Here is a 20,904-nt window from a genome sequence, read left to right on the forward strand (position 1 = left end):
GTTTTATAATAATTTATTTCTTACCCACAACAACACTATAAAAGTATTAAAATGTGGAGTACAAACAATTTAATACACACAAAAAAAGCAAAACATACAAAAAATGAAAAGTAATGACAATAGAAATTTTTTACGTTAATACAAAAAATTAAATAAACACACAAAATAACGAACTATGAAAAAAAAATGAACATTTGATACACACAAAAAATGAAATTCAAAAAACACAAAGAGAAAAACAAATACATACACAAAGTCAACGAAAAAAATGGATAAGACGGTGGTGAGGGGATAGGCGCGCAGAAGCTGTACTGGAGAGTTGTCTGTGAAGAATCTCCAACTTTAAAGTTATGTCAGGAACTGAGAATTTTTTAACAAGAGTCCGGTTTTTTGTCCAAGGTGGAAGATACAGAAGAAATTTGCAAAATTTGAAATAATATATCCGAATTCTTTTTAAATTACCATTATTAAGAAGGGGGAAAAGACCTGAAGCATAAAGGACAGAATGATCACAGAAAGTAGAATAAAGTTTAGCCAGCGCACGTCTATTATACTTCCCTCTATTTGCAACAATTTTTGCATAACCAATCTGAATCTTTTTACTTATATCACAAACAGTACGCTGACGTAAGCTCGAAAGATTGTTAGTAATAGAGATACCAAGCCAACGAATACAATCAACAAGCGGGATAGTGAAGTTATTACAGTGAAGGGGAGTAGCAGTAATACAGTTATAGGGAAGAAACTCACATTTATCTATATTAATTGAAAGGCCAATATCAGAGAAAGCATCAGAAACTATAGAGACCATATTGGAAAGACCCTTTTTGGAACGACTAATCAGAAGCAAGTCGTCAGCATTGCAAGATAAGAAACATCCGCAAGACCAGAAAGGTATGTACCTGAAATCTTAGCCAGCACACTAGAAATACAAATCTTAAAAAGCGTAGGGGACAGAACACCACCCTGCCTAACACCTCTTCGCATTCTTATAATAGTGTCTGGTGCAGATCCTAATTGAAGAAACGAATTTGAATACCAAAACCTAAGAAGCATTATAATAGAGAGATTGACCCCGGAATTATACAAGGAAAAAATGAGCTGACTATGGACCACACTATCAAACGCTTTCGAAAGATCTAAAGCACAAATATAAAGACCATTTCCCTTGGAAGAATTATCAGCCAATAGAGAAGACAGAATCTTATGCGCATGCTGACAACCTACCCCACTCCGAAAACCAAATTGGTTCTCATCCTCAATAATATTTTTAGTCAAAAATGGTAGAAGGATATACTCAAAAACCTTACTAATATTACAAGATACAGTAATAGGTCGATAGCAAGAACAATCAATCGCTGATTTTCCCCTTTTTAAAATTGACGAAACAGTGCCACACAGAAAACTCTCAGGTACGTATGAAGTACATAGACACATTTGAAAAAGAAGCTGAAAGTGAGATGTAAAGGGGGTGCATTCAATCGGCAATACCATCCTTATCTATTGAATTAGATTTTAAACTTTTAACAGCATTAATTACGGAAGAAAAAGATATGGGCACTATATGGCGTTGCGAGAACGTTGTACTAAAGAGGGGGGTAAGAAGGCGAGTATACACAGAATGCACTGAATAATTAATCACTGAAAAAATCGAAGAATAATGTTTATACCAAGCTGAAGTTGGAAGGCAATTACTTGTCATAGTTTCATCATTTATCTTGTCAGAATTGATCACTTTTCGCCAATCCTCCCTACTTACAGGGAAATCCATACCGCGGTAACGTGCCGACCTAAGGTAACGTTTATAATTGGTTTTAGCTTTAGGTTTGATATCAGCGACACACCCAGAACTTGGCCGACCACATTCATTCCATACCTGTAGCCATAATTTTGCTTTATTTTTTATCGACGTTAAACAAGGGTCTATTGACAGATAGGTTTTTGTGTTCTTTTACGAATACGTTGTCGAGGTACGGCAGCTTCTTCTGCCCTTTTCATACACATCACAAGTTGGTTATAATAACAGTCAATATCGGCTTTACCATTCGTAGGTACCTGGCGCTGAAAAAGATGATATGGAACACGTATGGCAGAAAGAAGGGTTGTCAAGGTAGAGATGTAGTGCGGTATATTGGCTTTGCTCCAATTACTTTTTTCAAACCACTTCGATTTTTCTCGCGAGCAATTGGTTTCCGATAGATCAATATCCATCGTAAATGTCGCTGAAATTGGCATGTGGTCGGTATCTTGCTCGTTAACATGAACAGAAGCAGAAGAAGAGATGATACCAGGAGAGCAAATAATATGGTCAATATCACTTGTTCTTCCAGAATGATGAACATATGAAAAAATGTGGGATTTGGGCACAACGCGGTATGAAGGAAGACACTCAAAAAGCAGTTCCCTTCTCACAGAAGATCGATTAATATCAGTATTTAGGTCTCCAATTATTATATACTGTAGAAAGTTTAACAGTACCTGATTCACAAGATTCTTAAGCAGACCACACGCCTTTCCGAATTTAGTTAAGGATCTGATCGAGTATCCTGCATATGGGAGATAGGAGTTTATAAATACAATACTGCCGACACGCACAGCCAAAAAAAATTCGTCGGAGTAGAAGAGTACTAGTACTGAGAGTACTGAGGGTAGATGAATGTCCCGTTTAAAGACACAGGCCAGTCCACCGGAAGGACTTGGACTTGGTCCAGCTTATATCTGAAGGGTTAATATAGTTATAATCTTCTTCTTTTTTTTGACAAGAATAAAAATCAGAAAGGTAGCTTGTTTGGGAATCTAGAACACTTCTTTTGAAGGATATAACATTGGGTCACCTAATATTTTCTCATCAGTTTTGGATTTACCCCTTGTGTTTGTTTTATGGACTTGGTCCAGTTTATATCTGAATGGTTAATATAGTTATAATCTTCTTCTTTTTTTGACAAGAATAAAAATCAGAAAGGTAGCTTAATTGGGAATCTAGAACACTCCTTTTGAAGGATATAACATTAAGTCACCTAATATTTTCTCATCAGTTTTGTGTCAGACCAAAAAATTCAACTATAGTCACTAAGAATCTGATAAAATTCAGCAACAAGAAGTGGATTCGAATCAGAGTGAAAATTTCTTGAGCCAAAAGACCTGTTTATAAAGCAATTGGTTAGCATAAAGAGGAAAAATGGACATAGATGGTCTAGTGAAACCCGATTTTGGTTTTTGTGGCAAAGTGATTTCAATTATTGATACTAACTTAATGTTATGACTATTATGGTTTTTAAGGTAAAACTAAGGTAAGTTCAAAAGAATAAAAAAAAAAAAAACTATTATCCAACGTTGGGACACATGACGAGTAGTTTCAGGGATAGATACAAACACGGATAGCAAAATGCAAGACAATGTTACCTTATATGCTATTTTTTTTTCTTTTTTAATTAGTGCTTGTTGAAAAAAATTCTTTTAAAAAATATTTCTTTAAGTTATATCAAATCAAGGAGAACACAAAATATGAATCCCCTAAAATAAAATTTGCCTCAACTACAATCTGATAAATTTGGATAAATATTTAGTGGTTGTTCTCTTCTGAAGAAAGTATGCTATACAAATAAAAGTAGCGCCATTGATTTGTTCTTTTATGCTTCTTCCAAATATCATAGTCACTTATCTGACCATAAACACCCCCTCCCCCTGATGGTCCCATATGTAGCTCTAACAATATATATAAAAAACTAAAAGAAGGCACTAAAATAGTGAAATTCTTACATTAAAATATAGACTGTGTTCCTAATATCAGACTATCAATATCATGTTTTCTTCTGTTGTTACACAGTTTTCAAAGTCATTTCAAACAATATCTTGGTAGATATTGCTAACAATCCCAGACGAAACAGATGAGTCCAGATTGAATCAGTCAAAACTGCAGAAAACCCGTTTCAATAAAGGACCTATGCCGCATGTGGGGCTATACCCGGGAACATTGGTAGGGTAGGGTGTATGTTTCAGTAATGTGACAAGAAAGCGATCATGATATGGAAATAGCATGAAATAAGGAATTCACTGGTGCTACTTTTATTTATTTGGCATGTTGCCTTCAGAAGAGGTCAACTACTAGATCTTTACCTTAGTTTAACCCCTAGATATTAATCTCTTTGTGGAGATCAAGGGTCTGAAATTATGTATTTTCGGCACGGATATGTAGTTTATGGACAAAGTGTATTGACTTAGATACATCCGTAAAATATGAGGTTTCTTAGAGGGGGTCAAAAATTTTCTTATACCTAGGTCTTAAACTAGCCCTCCTTTGGCTGAAAGATCGAGATTGGGTCCAATTAGTCCCTTTTTCTTTGCCATCATTACTGGCTGTTCAACTTATATTATTGATTTTTTAAGCTGACAAGCTCCATATAGTGTACTTGATTTTTTTTTTTGAATTCACTGCAGAAGTTATAGTCCAGAAAAACCAGTACTATTTTAAATCTTTGCTGTTAAGATCAAGTTAAGACTGAATTTAAATTTCCAGTATTGCCACTGGGATGAGAATTTAATGCCTATTATAGCGAAAAAATGAAATCAAACGGCTTGCTATTTTGAATTTTGAGTTAATTTATTAAGATTATTTTTAAGATTTATTTTGACTTAATTATTTTTAATTTTAATATCAACACTAGAAAGCTGTAAAATTAACTGTTCATATCTAAACATTAAAAAATTCGTATGAACAGTTGAATCTAGAATTATATTACAAATATTATTTAAAAGTCTAAATAAATATGTTGGTTTATTTTTTATATTCATCTCTCATATTGTGCTTCTATTACGCTTTCATCTCATTATTACATCTTATATTACATTTCATCTTATATTACACTTTCATATATTACATGTTGGTTCATTTTTTATATATACACTCTCATCTGTTGGTTTATTTTGTATATTCATCCCTCATATTCTGCTTATATTACACTCTCATCTGTTGGTTTATTTTTTTGTATTCATTTCTCATATTGTCCTTATATTACACTTTCATCTCATTATTACATCTTATATTACATTTCCTTTTATATGACACTTTCATATATTACATGTTGGTTTATTTTTTATATTCATCTCTTATATTCTGCTTATATTACACTTTCATCTCATTGTTACATGTTGGTTTATTTTTTATATTCATCTCTCATATTCTGCTTATATTACACTTTCATCCCATTATTACATCTTATATTACACTTTAATATATTACATGTTGGTTTATTTTTTATATTCATTTCTCATATTCTGCTTATATTACACTCTCATCTGTTTGTTTTAGTTTTTATATTTATCTCTCATATTGTTCTTATATTACACTTTCATGTATTACATGTTGGTTTATTTTTTATATTCATCTCTCATATTCTTCTTATATTACGCTTTCATCTGTTGGTTTGTTTTTTATATTCATCTCTCATATTGTGCTTATATTACACTTTTATCTCATCTATATCAAACAGTTCGTGGTAACGAACTGTAGTAAGGAGCGACCTGGCTCAATAGTAACCAAAACTCTAAAAAATTGAATTTTGATATCAATTGCTACATCAAAAGAATCGCATTTTGATGCTGATTTTAAATATAGAAGTTTCATCAAGTTTAGTCTTACCTATCAAAAGCCGTCCTGGCCGAGTTGGTTGGTGCGCTGGATTCGGGATCCTTGTCTGAGAGGACGCGGGTTCGAATCCCAGTGTACCCAATTCTTCAGTTGGGACGGGGGTCAGTGGCGTGACTCTGTAAGCATAGCCAGAGTCGACCCAGCTCTAAATGGGTACCTGGAGAAATCTGGGGAAGGTAAACAGGAAGGGTGTGCGAAAGCACAGGATGGCTGGCCCCCAACCCCCCATTGCACTTCCTGGCTGAAGGGCCAAGAAACGGAGATCAGCACCGCCGGTAGGGACTGTAAAGTCTAATGCCGTATCCTTTACCTTACCTTTATCAAAAGTTACGAGCCTGAGAAAATTTGCCTTATTTAGGAAAATAGGGGGAAACACCCCCTAAAAGTAGGATCTTAACGAAAATGACACCATCAGATTCAGCGTATCAGAGAACCCTACTGTAGAAGTTTCAAGCGCCTATCTACAAAAATATGGAATTTTGTATTTTTTGCCAGAAGACAAATCATGGGTGCGTGTTTATTTGTTTGTTTTTTTTTTCCCAGGGGTCATCGTATCGACCAAGTGGTCCTAGAATGTCGCAAGAGGGCTCACTCTGACGGAAATGAAAAGTTCTAGTGCCCTTTTTAAGTGACCAAAAAAATTGGAGGGCATCTAGGCCCCCTCCCACGCTCATTTTTCTCCCGAAGTCAATGGATCAAAATTTTGAGATAGCCATTTTGTTCAGCATAGTTGAAACCATAATAACTATGTCTTTGGGGATGACTTACTCCCCCACAATCCCTGGGGGAGGGGCTGCAAGTTACAAACTTTGACCAGTGTTTACATATAGTAATGGTTATTGGGAAGTGTACAGACGTTTTCAGGGGGATTTTATTTTGTTTGAGGGTGAGGCTGAGGAGAGGGGGCTATGTTGGAGGATCTTTCCTTGGAGGAATCTGTCATGGGGGAAGAAAAATTCAATGACAAGGGCGCAGGATTCTCTAGCATTACTATAAGAAAACAATGAAAAATAAACATGAAAACGTTTTTTCAAATTAAAGGAAGAAGTAGCATTGAAACTTAAAACGAACAGAGATTATTACGCATATGAGGGTTTCTAAAAATACTTCAGCATAAAGAGCGAGGTATTTAGGAGGAGATAAATACCTTGCTCTTTATGCTAAAATATTTTTAGTAATTTCAACTATTTACTCTACGGCCTTTCTGATTCAGGGGTCATTCTTAAAGAATTGGGACAAAACTTACGATTTAGTGAAAAGAGCGAGGTATTAATACATAATAAAAATATAAGGTTATGAAAGTTTGTTACGTAAGTTAATTCTTAAGTTACGTATATTTTTTACTAATAAAAACGTTTGTTAAAAATTAAAAGTTCTAGTTGCCTTTTTAAGTAACCGAAAAATTGGAGGGCAACTAGGCCTCCTTCTCCACCCCTTATTTCTCAAAATCGTCTGATCAAAACTAAGAGAAAGGCATTTAGCCAAAAAAAGAATTAATATACAAATTTCATTTTAATAATTTATGTGCGGAGAGCCAAAACCAAACATGCATTAATTCAAAAACGTCCAGAAATTAAATAAAAAAACCAATTTTTTTAGCTGAAAGTAAGGAGCGACGTTAAAACTTAAAACGAACAGAAATTACTCCGTATATGAAATGATTTGTCCACTCCGCAATCCCTCGCTCTTTACGCTAAAGTTTGACTCTTTGCCACAATTCTACTTTTTAAAACAATTAAAAGCTTTAGCGTAAACAGCGAGGGATTGTGGAGTGGACAACTCATTTCATATACGGAGTAATTTCTGTTCGTTTTAAGTTTTAATGTTGCTCCTTACTTTCAGCTAAAAAAATTGTTTTTTTTTATTTAATCTACTTTTGGATTGCTTAGGGATGAGCATAAAAGGCTCATGTTTGTCCAAGGGGCAAAATAGTTGTATGTAAATTTTTAAGTAACCTGGATTCTACAGACTTTTCTTTTCTTAACTAGTAATGTGGAAAAAAGGCTTAAAATCAAACAATATTGACTATCTTCCAAAAAATTGAGGTTGGCTTGCGGCGTGTATCTTGTTGCTAATCTTTCTTTGTAAAAAAAAAATAAAATAAATAAAAGAAGAAGTGAAATGCTGAAAAAAGGAAAAGAAGAAAAGAAAGTTTACAATAAAAGAAGCAAAATCAAATATATATATATATATATATATATATATATATATATATATATATATATATATATATATATATATATATACTAGCTGTTGGGGTGGCGCTTCGCGCCACCCCAACACCTAGTTGGTGGGGGCGCTTCGCGCCCCCCCCAAGCCCCCCCGCGCGCGTAAGTCGTTACGCGCCATATTAGTTACGCGCCATTGTAGTTGTGTCCCTATGTCCCACCTGTGAATATAGATATATATATATATATATATATATATATATATATATATATATATATATATATATATATATATATATATATGTTTTTAACTACGTAAAACTTGCGAATATACAACATTCTTTGCTGTCCCATTGTCTGTGCATATAAATAGATTGTCAGGTTTACCGACTCTTGAACATGCAACATATAATGGTCCATGGGAAAACAATCCGTATTCAGATCTATACCTCATGATTCTAATGATTGCCCTTGAGCTTTGTTGATGGTGATTGCTAATCGACCATTCCCTGAGTCGCCATCGTCATTTATATATCCCCCTGTGCACCCCGGCGTCCCCTTTGTAGTTATGTCCCTGTGTCCCGGTCGTCATTTATATTCCCTGTGTCCCGGTCGTCATTTGTGTCCCGGTGTTCCAGTCTGTGATTTCTCTTTGAGTGTCCCGGGCGTCATTTATATTCCTTGTGTCCCGGTTTCCCGGTCGTCATTTATCTCCCCCTGTGCCCCCCGGCGTCCCCATTGTAGTTGTGTCCCTGTGTCCCGGTCGTCATTTGTATCCCGGTGTCCCGGTCTGTATATACATTCGTTTTTTAGTTTTGTTTTTCTCCTTTATTTTTTTCCTTTTTTCTTTTTTTTCTTTTTTAGTTTATTTAGATTTTTAGATTTTTTAGTTTTTTTATTAGTTTTTAGTTTTTTTGTAGTTTTTACCATTTTTTTAGTTTTTTTAGTTTTTTTTTTACTTATGTCCTGGTCGTCATTTATACTCCCTGTGTCCCGGTCGTCATTTGTGTCTCGGTGCTTTGTTGATTGCTAATATTTTTTATATTTATTAATATTTTTTTAGTTTTCTTTTTCTCTTATTTTTCAGTTTTTTCCTTTTTTTAGTTTTTTCTTTTTTAGTTTTTAGTTTTTTTTTGTTTTTTACCTTTTTTTAGTTTTTTTAGTTTTTTTAGTTTTTTAGCTTTTTTAGTTTTTTTATTAATTTTTAGTTTTTTTTTAGTTTTTGCCTTTTTTTAGTTTTTTCAGTTTTTTTTAGTTTTTAGTTTTTTACCTTTTTTTAGTTTTTTTAGTTTTTTAGCTTTTTTAGTTTTTTTTCTTTTTAGTTTTTTTTGTAGTTTTTACCTTTTTTAGTTTTTTTTCTTCTTTTGTATTAGTGTGAAATAATTCAGACGTCATATGCGGACAAACACGACGTCACTCGACAGACAGACAGACAGACATAACCCACAAACAACTTATTTTTATATATATTTATTCATATTTTTTTAGTTTTCTTTTTCTCTTTTATTTTTCAGTTTTTTCCTTTTTTTTAGTTTTTTTCTTTTTTAGTTTTTAGTTTTTTACCTTTTTTTAGTTTTTTTTAGTTTTTTTAGTTTTTTAGCTTTTTTAGTTTTTTTATTAGTTTTTATTTTTTTTGTAGTTTTTGCCTTTTTTTATTTTTTTCAGTTTTTTTTTAGTTAGTAGATTTTTACCTTTTTTTAGTTTTTTTTAGTTTTTTAGCTTTTTTAGTTTTTTTTTCTTTTTAGTTTTTTTTGTAGTTTTTACCTTTTTTAGTTTTTTTCTTCTTTTGTATTAGTGTGAAATAATTCAGACGTCATATGCGAACAAACATGACGTCACCTGATCCACAGATCCACACACAGACAACTTATTTTTATATATATAGATATATATATTGCAAGACTAGTCACGCCTGTGATTTAACAAGTATTTACGGAAATTATTTGGATATACTAAAAAATAAGTTTGTTTTGCATTATCAATGTGGTATCCTTGCTCAAAAATAGCCCTTTTTTCCATAAATGTGATATAATGCCCCAATTATAATATGTTGTGAAATTGTTATATCTTTGGCACCTAAAATGCTTATTTTTTAAATAAAATTGTGCTTGATTTTTATTTTCCAAAAACAACGAGCTGAATATAACATTTATATTTTTTCGTTCCCAACAGAAAAGCCAGTAGTGACAACCCTCCTATCCATGATACCCTCTTTCCATTTTTGGTCGTGATTCTCTACATATCTTATTTCTTTCTGTTTTAAGTTCTAATTTCAGTCTTTATTTTCACTTGGAATTTTTTTTATAAACAGTCATTTATTGTATATAATTGTAGAACTTGGACTATGTCATCATCAGTGGAGCAAGGCGGCAGGAGAGGCGTTGGGACCCGACTACAAATGAACAAGTAAGTATTTCCCTGGCTCTTTTGAACTAAGGACTATAAACATTGCAAATCCAACCGGGGCGTCTGGAAAATTTCTTTCAAAAAGGGGCGAACCTACCGAAATTTGTCTTGGGCGAGGAGGGTATATTTTTCTGAACGGTATAATACTCTGACCAATTTATATATATGAGGATTTCTGGATCCATACTCTTGGTACAGCTTATCCTTTTGGGCTAAATGATCGTGTAGCAAAATATGGTGACATGTCTCATGTTGTTGTTAAATGTATTGATGGTTTTATGGACCATCCTTCTTTTACTTGTCCTACTAAACGTAAAAAACGATCGAGAGGACATAGGAAAAATAATAGAAAAAATGAATTAGATGTACATATGCTTTCTATAGATCTATGCCAGCTACTTGAATCTAGGGGTATGATTTCTGTAATAAAATGTCTAAATGATTTATCCAAGAGGAATTTAATCAAACTTTTCTGGATTGTTAAGAATAATACAGCTCTTGATTATAATTTAAAGTAATATGTGATACAATTTGCATTCTAACTAAAACGAAATTTATTTCAAAAAAGAAAAGGTTCGAGAAGATTAGTAATAAGGATAACAGATTATATTTACCTATTAATTTTACTTGTAAGCAGATTGAAGATATTAATTTACCAGAAATTTTAAATCAGCGGCATGTGAAACAGGCCCTTCCTAGTAATTTGAATTATGATGATAGTCCAGTTTTAACTTATAAATTTTCAAAAACTATTGGGCAAATTATTTTTAATTATAATTTAATACTAAATAGACTAGATAGTGATATAAATTGGAAACCGGTTTGTAATTGTAAGTAACTTGGCCCATTTGTAAATCCTACTTACAAACATGTTATAACAGGGGACTTGTCAATAATAAAGCAAGATGATCTTCAAATTATAATGAATAAAGGGGCTAATTTCTGTCTTTCTCATCATCTGAAACCATCGAGTGTTCTTGATGGCTTGGAAAATGATTTTGATTTATTTATTGATAAGTGGTGTAAGAAAGAGAATAAAAATAAAGAGAGTTTTCAAAGTTGGAAGAATTTAATTATTAGTAGAATAAGAAATAAAATATATTCTAACTTAAGAAATAGTAACACTAAATCATTATTTTATAATGCGAAGATTAAACAAGCAATTGCTAATCTAAAGAATGAATTTGTAATTGTGCCAGTGGATAAAGCTAATAATAATTTTGCCATAATTTGTCAGAAGCTGTATTGTGATATCTTAAAAAGGGAGTTATGTACAACTAATGTTTACGAAAAGGTAAATATAGAGGATGAGAATTTAATTGAAAAGACTGAAGAAATACTTTTTAAAAATTTTAATATTAAAATAAATGACAATGATAAAAAGTTCCCTTTCCTATATTGGACTGTAAAATTTCTTAAGAATCCCCCTAAACCACGGTTTATTGCTGGAGCAGCTAAATGTCCAACCCGCATTGCTGCTACTGACCTTTCTTTAATTTTAAAGGAAATTGTAAATAAACTTAAAACCTATTGTTCTGGTATTAAAAAATTTTCGAATTTTAATCCATATTGGAGTGTTAATAATTCACTGCAGGTGATAGATTCTTTAACAATGGTTTCAGCTAAAAGAATTGAGTCTTTCGATTTTGCGACAATGTATACTAATTTATCACTTAATGTAGTGTTTGATAATTTAAAAACAGTTATCAAGAAATCTTTCCTCTTATCTAGTAAAAGGTTCTTAAAAATAGACATTTATAATAAAAAAGCTATATGGACAAATTGCTTTAATACTACAGTTAACTTGAGATGTTACAGCTTGGATATGATTTTTGAGTTATCGGAATTTGTTTTATACAATACTTATATAAGATTTGGGGGTGATTTGTACAAGCAAATTGTGGGAATTCCCATGGGGGGGAATGCCAGCCCATTTATAGCTGACTTGTTTTTAAGTCAACTAGAATATAAATATATGATGGATAAGAATAATCCAATTAATTTAAAACATGCTTTGTCAAATAATAAAAGATATTTAGATGATATTTTGGTCTTAAATTGTAAGGATTTCAATGATATTTCTAAAAATATATATCCATCAGAGCTTATTCTTGAGCCTAGTCATGGCGCTGGTCATGAAAATCATTTCTTAGATTTAAATATTAATATTTGTGATAATAATAAATTAAGTTTTAAAATGTATTATAAAACGGATGATTTTGATTTTGAAGTGATTAGTTTCCCATTCCCTGAAAGTAATATACACTCAAATATCACATATTCAGCGTTTTTCTCACAGTTACTTCGTTATGCAAGGATTTGTAGTAATTATATTGATTTTAAAAATAGATGTAAAATCTTAAGCCAAAAATTGATATCAAGAGGTTTTTCTGCAAATAAATTAACTTGGCAATTTAAAAAATTTAGTTTTCATTATAACGAACTTTTAAATAAATATCAAAAGAATTATCTAGAAATACTTAAAGAAATTTTCAACTAATTTCGGAGGTTCGAGAAATGTTGTCGCAGCGCCATTTATTTTGAATTGTGTGTCTAATTGAGCGGATTTTCTTAAAAATTAGCCACATGGTAAAGATGAATTCTATAATTGTTTAGTTCATTCAGGTTTTTTGCAATGTGTTAATATTTGTGATTTGGTAAAATTTATAATATTTAGTTTACCTATTGTTGCTAAAGGGAGGGATATATTAACAGGATAAGCTTGTTTTGGTTTTACTTGGTTGTTTTACATTTGCTGTTTTTTTCCTTCATAGGCATATATTTTGGGGGTGATACCTGACGCGGGGATGCCATGGATATTCTGTGGTAGCCACAACACTGTGCTGGGTAGAGAATTTAGAGTGGCGAAACCCTATATAGGCCAGTGTATTCTCCTGATGAGCCCTTATGTTGGGTGTTGCCTCTGAATTATTTGTCTATATTATTTTTTCTATTGTTTGGTAAATGACGACTTATACTTATTGACGACATGACTGCCTGTCCATGGATTATTCTTTATGGTTGATTGTGTGTGGCTATGCTGTTTGACCTATGTGATTGTATGGATGAGTAGGGTTAAGGCCTCATTCAAGTGCTGGTCTATATTGATCACTGGTTTAGGAAAACAGTCTTCCTTTTCTCCTTCTGTCTCTCTCTTTTCTTTTTTTTTTTTTTCTTTTTTTTTTGTGTTTGTGCTGTTGCATTGGTGATTTCTCTTTTCATGATATATATATATATATATATATATATATATATATATATATATATATATATATATATATATATATATATATATATATATATATATATTCTAGAGTCCAATTATTGATGCCGTATATAATATTTAAATTTGTAGATTTAATTTTTAGTATTTGAAGCATATATTCAGGCAATTGTAAAGTGCCAATCACTCATCGCCGAGTGGTTGACACGCGGAACTTGCGATCCTATGTGCCGGCGTGCAAAAAGAGGGTAACCGGTTAAGCATGCTACTTGGTAGTTTTCATGGTCTAAAATTTGTCGGTAGATTTTGTCAGAAAATGCCAGTGCTTCCACTATTCCCGAATTCTCGAGGATTTGCCGAAAATATCTGTCTCCCTAAAAAAAAAAAATCCGGTTTTCAGAATCCCCGAAAATCACTTTTACCCAAGGGTTGCCACCCCTAGTGATTTATCGGTAGGTACTATCCACTGTTGTTGAATAACACTTACTTTACTTGACATACTTTTTTCACTAATTTTCAAATTTTTGTCTCAATTATTTACTACCCATCAAAAACCAGACAAGGATTATTGAAATGTATGCCTTTTTTAGTATGCTTTTTTATCATGTTCATAAGATTATTCTATTCCATCAAATGTTTTAAGGTTTTCTCGTAAGTCGTGATAAAGAGCTTATTTCAATATGTTTTTCTTCGATTGGATTTTGAAGATCGACAGAAAGAGGGTTTTTCGGTACCAGCTTTATAAGGCGTCTCTAGCGTTTCCAAAATTTGTGGGAACTAGTAACAATTAAATCTTTTGTGATTTACAAAAATATGCTTTTATTAAGAATTATGTTTGTAATTTTATTAATAATAATCAAGTTAGTTGACCGCGTTTTATAATAAAACATGTATAATATACCCCTCCAATATATTCAGAGATAGCATGTGTTGCTTCTGAGAAATTTTTAGGAAGTCTGTTTCATATTTGGAGTTAATCTTAATTGATCTTTCAGGCACTCTGGGCCTTAAAACTTGAAGGCGGAAAAGGAAGGAAGTGCCGGAGGGGCCATGGAATTTCTTAGTTCCTCCGGTCACATAGATTAAAAATTTGTCATTACGGTTAAAAAAAATTGAACATGCCTAATTTTTTGCAAAGTTGATGGGAGGGGTTTGGTGTATTTGCTATTTTTAGGATTCTATTAAAATGGACTATGCAATGTATTTTTTGGCATCGAATTCGTGCTTATCTATTTTTTTAAACCTAATATTAGAAAATCATACTTTTTGGGAAGTTGAGTTGACATGCTCCTACCCCCATTTTTAAAGTAGGCCAATTGTTCATATGTAACCCTCGTCTGCAAGCATCTGCTTATTTATCTGATGGTTGGCTCGAAATCTTCGAATTTCTTTCTTCAGAGAAATCTTCTTTTTTATGTCTTTTTTTCATTTTCCTTTAAGGTGGTTCCAGAAGATAAAGCAGTTTCGCGAAAGCTAGCATCTGATGCTATGTTTAAGTTAGAGCATGGGGCTGCAGACACAGCAAAGGCCAAAGATTCAAGGCCAACGATTGCTAGGCTACAAGCCCACCAAGAAGTTTGGAAAGATGATTACGCAGCGAACAGACACCTCAGGGATTTAATGAGGGTAAGTTTTCTGATATCATACCTTTGCTGAGACCTTACGTCCTGAGAAAATACCCATTAACCCGTACAAAACATCACTAAACAGCACAGTAACAACTGAACAAGAGAAAGAAACTTCTGTGGAAAGTGAGGAAATAATTTTTTTAAGATTGGAAAAAAATGGCTATATAAAAACAAATAAAAATTAAAAAATGAATAAAAATTTAATTATATAAAAAATTGTTTTTATATATTTATATATAAGAAAGTGCGGGAATAAATTTTTTTGCTAAAAAAAAAAAAAAAAAAAAAAATGTTGAAAGTGAGGAAATAAAATTTTCGATAGTGAGAAATAAAGAAATGGGTACCTCTGTCATTTAAAAGAGAAAAAAGTGAAAACAACCCTAATACATTCATGCAAAATAAGATGCGCACCTGAATATATTAAAAAAAGAGAGAAAATCTTGGTAAAAATATTAACGATGCCTTGATAGAGCCGTTAGTTGCTATGGATATTCCAAAATGAAAAGGCTTTTCAGTTAGGATATAGGATTTCAGTCTGCGATGGTTTTATTGGTGCCGTTGAATGCCGCTTTTGCTCGTGTTAGACCAAAGCATGTTCGAATGAGCATATTTTACGATCTGTCGGTGCAATCTAAGCGCTATAGTTTAGGAGTTTTGGCGTCGATTAATCATTGTGAATAAAACTTGGATGCAACACTAAATACACGAAACAAATACACAAATAAACAAATACACACGCAAATACAAACAAATACACAAATAAACAAACACACGAAACACGAATAAAAATTGGATGCAACACTAAACACACGAAAGAAAAATGGAGTGGAAACAGTTAACTGCAAATTATATTTTTCTGGCTGAGAAAATGGTGATGACTTTTTTTTGCAATAGCCATGGAGTTATATTAATAAATTACCTCCAAACAAGGGCAGTAATTGAACAGGACTATATTTCACCAGCTGAAAGAAAAATTGCGGGAAAACGAAAAAAAATGAAGAAAAAAATTTTGTTTCACCAAAAAAATGTGGCGTCTCACGCCTCACTGGCTGTGGCTCATGGCAAAATAAAGCTGTGCAAACTCGGATAAAATTTTCACAATTATTTGTTCCATTCTGATTCCAAGTATATAATATCTATCAAGATGTGAGGTACTATTTTTGATAAATTTGATTAAAAAAAGACTTCTAGTTATGTTGACAGGAGTAGATGCCATCTCTACCGAAACTTGAAAAAAATATACGACAACATATTCAGCATGTCTAAGCTCTCCCTTCTCGGATTCTTAGCATCTTAATAGCCAAAGAGTTCAATTTTATCCTCTATGGGACCCTGCTATTTTCGTTTAATGTGGTATTGCATCATAAAATGCTTTCTATAAAAGGTTACTAGGTTCTCTTATTGCGACTTCAAAGTTTGGATATTTAGAGGGTTGTTTTCATAGTTGAGTCTAGAACAATTGGTTTATTTTTTCCAGGAAAGAATATTAATTAGGTACATTTGGCATACTAAATTTAACAGTTGTGGTCGTATGTCGTCACTAGTCTTCCCCTCACCTTTATGTTTTGAAAAATACCTTTTAAAGGGTATTTCCACTTAAAGAAATCCCTTTTTGGGAATTTTTCAATGAAAGAAAAAATAGAAAAAACTTCTAGGTCGTGTGCCGCCCCTAGTTTTTGGCTCTTCTTCCTGGTTCTGAAAAACACGTTTTTGGGGTATTTGTTACTGAAAAATACCCTTTTTTGTATTTTTCATTGAAGAAATTGGAAAAAAAGAAAATTCATTGAGTTGCAGTAAAAAACCTCCACTGCGTAAAATATCACGTCAATTTCGATTTTATTTCTTCCCTATTTTCAGGATAGAAAGAAAACCGAGAAGAAACTAATAGCTGAAGATAAAGAGCTGTTAAATAGAGGATGTTTAAGCATAAATTTGTTGCCCAAATCTGATGAAGACAACAGGACTGCAGCTTTATTACGTTTAATCCCTTTACAAAGTAAGCATATTCTATACTAGACTCATAACGTGCTTAGTTTCTAGGGTAGTCAGAATGCAGGTGGTGTTTAAGTACATGCCATGGGTAATAGGCAACACATGCTGCCATCTATATTCTGTCCTTTCAAGTATACACCTATCTATGTAAAACCAAGCGTATGTTTGTCTTTGTATGTGCTTCCGTGCAGTGAAAAAAAAAGCTATCCAAATTGATAAAAAAAAATATTTCTTAGAATAAATTTGAAACCATAACGACAGATTTAATTCCTGACAAAAAGGTCACTAAAAATTCAGAGAATTCGACACGGAATAGGACTGTAGGCCCAAACTGTCAACTTTAGCAAGGGCAGCAATAGTTGTGAATGGACCTTAAGGGTCTAGTGCCATCTTACTTACTTACTTTTTTTTAAAATTGTGAATGAGTAAAGACCTCAAACAGCAGGTAGATAATGCACATGTTCAACAGACGTATCTGGCAGTGTCAAAAAAGAGACCGGGTGTCATATGTGGCTTCAAGCAATTGGTGGTGACAAGCTATTGGTGGTGATTGGTGGTGACGTTGGAAGACAGTGTTGACATATTGACTATACAATCAATTCATTCCAACGGCCAATTCATATTTATTCACCAATATTATTATAATGATCGTAGGATCAAAACTTTTAGCAATCAATGGAAAGATTATGATTATTTCTTTTGAATTTTTATGATGATAGCGAGATTCATTAAGCTTTTTGCAAGACAATGATAAACAAACGAGCACAAATACCAAATTTATCGGTTATCAAAAACTTGCTCAGTTGGATGTCTGTGATATATAACTTTCGTCTGTGGTAATAGCCCGAGTCACCGGCTGTGGTGAGTGAAACGGGCTGACGGGCATAGAACCCATAGGGTTGAACCGGGCATAAAACCCGTGAAGCAGTCTTTTTGCTAACTGGTATTTATGTATAGTTGACATTTAATATATACCTTTTGCTTGTTTATGTGCATGCATTGTATAATCAACTGTGTGTGTGTTGTTAATTCTTTCTTTGTGGGAACTGCATTAACAGCTGAACTAATTGAGCTAGAATCATAAGCAATTTGTAAAATAGTCTTGGAACCATGAGAGTGGTCATATACTGTGGAAACCCCTAAATAATTCACGGCAAAATAAATCCAGAAAACTGCCTGGAATATATATATATATATATATATATATATATATATATATATATATATATATATATATATATATATATATATATATATATATATATATATATATAATATATATATATATATCATGAAAAGAGAAATCACCAATGCAACAGCACAAAAAAAAAAAAAAAAAAAAAAAAAAAAAAAAAAGAGACAGAAGGAGAAAAGGAAGACTGTTTTCCTAAATTAGTGATTAATATAGACCAGCACTTGAATGAGGCCTTAACCCTACTCATCCATACAATCACATAGGTCAAACAGCATAGCCATACACAATCAACCATAAAGAATAATCCATGGACAGGCAGTCATGTCGTCAATAAGTATAAGTCATCATTTATCAAACAATAGAAAAAATAATATAAACAAATAATTCAGAGGCAACACCCAACATAAGGGCTCATCAGTAGAATACACTGGCCTATATAGGGTTTCGCCACTTTAAATCCTCTACCCAGCACAGTGTTGTGGCTACCACAGAATATCCATGGCATCCCCGTGTCAGGTATCACCCCCAAAATACATGCCTATGAAAGAAAAAAAAAACAGCAAATGTAAAACAACCAAGTAAAACCAAAACAAGCTTATCCTGTTAATATATCCCTCTTTTTAGCAACAATAGGTAAACTAAATATTATAAATTTTACCAAATCACAAATATTAACACATTGCAAAAAATCTGAATGAACTAAACAATTATAGAATTCATCTTTACCATGTGGCTAATTTTTAAGAAAATCCGCTCAATTAGAAACACAATTCAAAATAAATGGCGCTGCGACAACATTTCTCGAACCTCTGAAATAGCTTAAGTGATTTTTAGTGCTTTAATTCTCTTATAATAGTTATTACATGGAAATGGGAATTATGTCTTGTAAATTGCTATTTTACTGTAAATATTTTACAGTTAAATAAACTATTACAATGAACTAAGCTTTAGTTTAAAAATAGAACTAAGGACCGATTAAAATGCTGGGTAACGACTGTAGGTTTTAGCTTAAAAACAACAATCAGAAGAAATGGAACAAGAAATAATGGGTAATTGTGAACCTTTTCTGAAGCTATCATTAGACGATCCCCCTTCCTCCTCCAAAAGTCTTACCCAGGAATATTTTGAGTTAAATTGCAATCGAATTAGGATATTTTGGCTTTGCAATAGAAGAAATTTAGAAAACTCCAAAAATATGGGAATTGGGGGAAGCAGTACCGGTCTAGATTTGTTTGGCTCCTAAAAAAGGTAGCGCTCTCCAGGAAAATGTCAGCAGGATATGGAATTTATTAACGCTAAAAGCCCTAATGGGTCATTATTAATACAAAAAAATCAATTAAATTATATACAAAAACATGCTTTATTTTTCAAATAATTAAATAAGCTATACACTATAGAAAATGGTCCCTATATGCCATGTTTGAACCAATCAACCCTTGTAGGCGGAGGGAGGTGGGGTTCTTACGCCAACGCCACTCTTGGGGAAACTTCTAATTCTATTAGAGTAACCTGGCGGTACTTCAGGAGTCAGGGTAACTTCCACAAGCCAAGGATTTCTAGGGGTCCTGCCTCTGGCGGTTTGCACAATAAAACCGTTAGGGTCCTGACAAGTGTACTTTCCCGTGGTATAAAATATCCACACTACTTGGCCCCAGGCACCATAAGCATTGAGCTCCCCACTTATCATTCTTTCCCTCGGGGAAAGATCTCTTGCTTAGAATAGGATTCTCTTCCTATACCAAGCTGATCTAATCTCAGCCTCTATAGGCTTCAGACCCTACCTGGGCTAATCAAAAAGTCAAATATATAAAATAAAAGAAATATTACTTTTCACTCTGAACTCAGTACAAGAATTGTCGCAAAATCAACTTACAATTAATCAAGACACTTTACGACACACCTCTCTGACCAAAGGCAATGAATGGCCGAATAAATTAGAATAACCCAGCATCCTTTGAAGCCTTGGGATCTAGGTTTAACCTGTGTGAGTCGTCGCGTGTCTATTTGTAGGCTTAGATTAATTAGCAAATTCTTTCAGGACTTCAAGTGGTAATAGATCGGTCCAGGGTTTTAACATTGAAGATAAAAGAAGTTAAATTTTCAAAAAGGGCATTTTTCTGATAAACAGGGTCAAAAATTTCAACAACTCTCTATTCTCTCTATCCCTAAAAATTACCATCACTTAGAATAATATTCATACATTCCTCGCTGTCAAACAATCTCAGAAAAACTTCTCTCAATTCTTTCAACTCTTCACAAAATCTAGGAAACGAATAATATCCTTATTACCAACCCCCCTTCACCACATGTCGAATTTCTGACAGTCGAACTTTCCAATAGATAAGCATTACCAACCCCCCTTCACCACATGTCGAATTTCTGACAGTCGAACTTTCCAATAGATAAGCCTATAGACTTGTCAAGTAGGCACATCCTAAGACTTAGAAATAAAAATAGGGTTAACATAGTAGCTTGGCAATACCTTCCCCGATTACGTTTTTGGCCCTGGATTCATTACTGAAAGTTCCATTTTCCTTACTTAACCCCTGTCGAAGATAGCAAAGACAAGCTCTTCTAGAATTTTACCAAATGTTCTCACCAAAATTGGCTCACACTATTTTAAAAACTATTTAAATTTTCTGATT

The 20,904-nt window shown here is 32.9% G+C and overlaps 1 protein-coding gene across 1 annotated transcript in view; it reads left to right on the forward strand.

Moving 5' to 3' along the window:
• LOC136034398 (coiled-coil domain-containing protein 130 homolog) overlaps positions 1-20,904 on the forward strand; it is a 43,036-nt gene that overhangs the window by 21,118 nt on the left and 1,014 nt on the right. The window contains exons 4-6 of the mRNA XM_065715551.1: positions 10,150-10,221; positions 14,885-15,070; positions 16,930-17,068. Coding sequence (XP_065571623.1) covers positions 10,150-10,221; positions 14,885-15,070; positions 16,930-17,068 — 397 coding nt within the window. The remainder of the gene's footprint in view (positions 1-10,149; positions 10,222-14,884; positions 15,071-16,929; positions 17,069-20,904) is intronic.

Source organism: Artemia franciscana, chromosome 13, assembly GCF_032884065.1.
Source record: "Artemia franciscana chromosome 13, ASM3288406v1, whole genome shotgun sequence".
Classification (NCBI taxonomy): Eukaryota; Metazoa; Arthropoda; class Branchiopoda; order Anostraca; family Artemiidae; genus Artemia; species Artemia franciscana.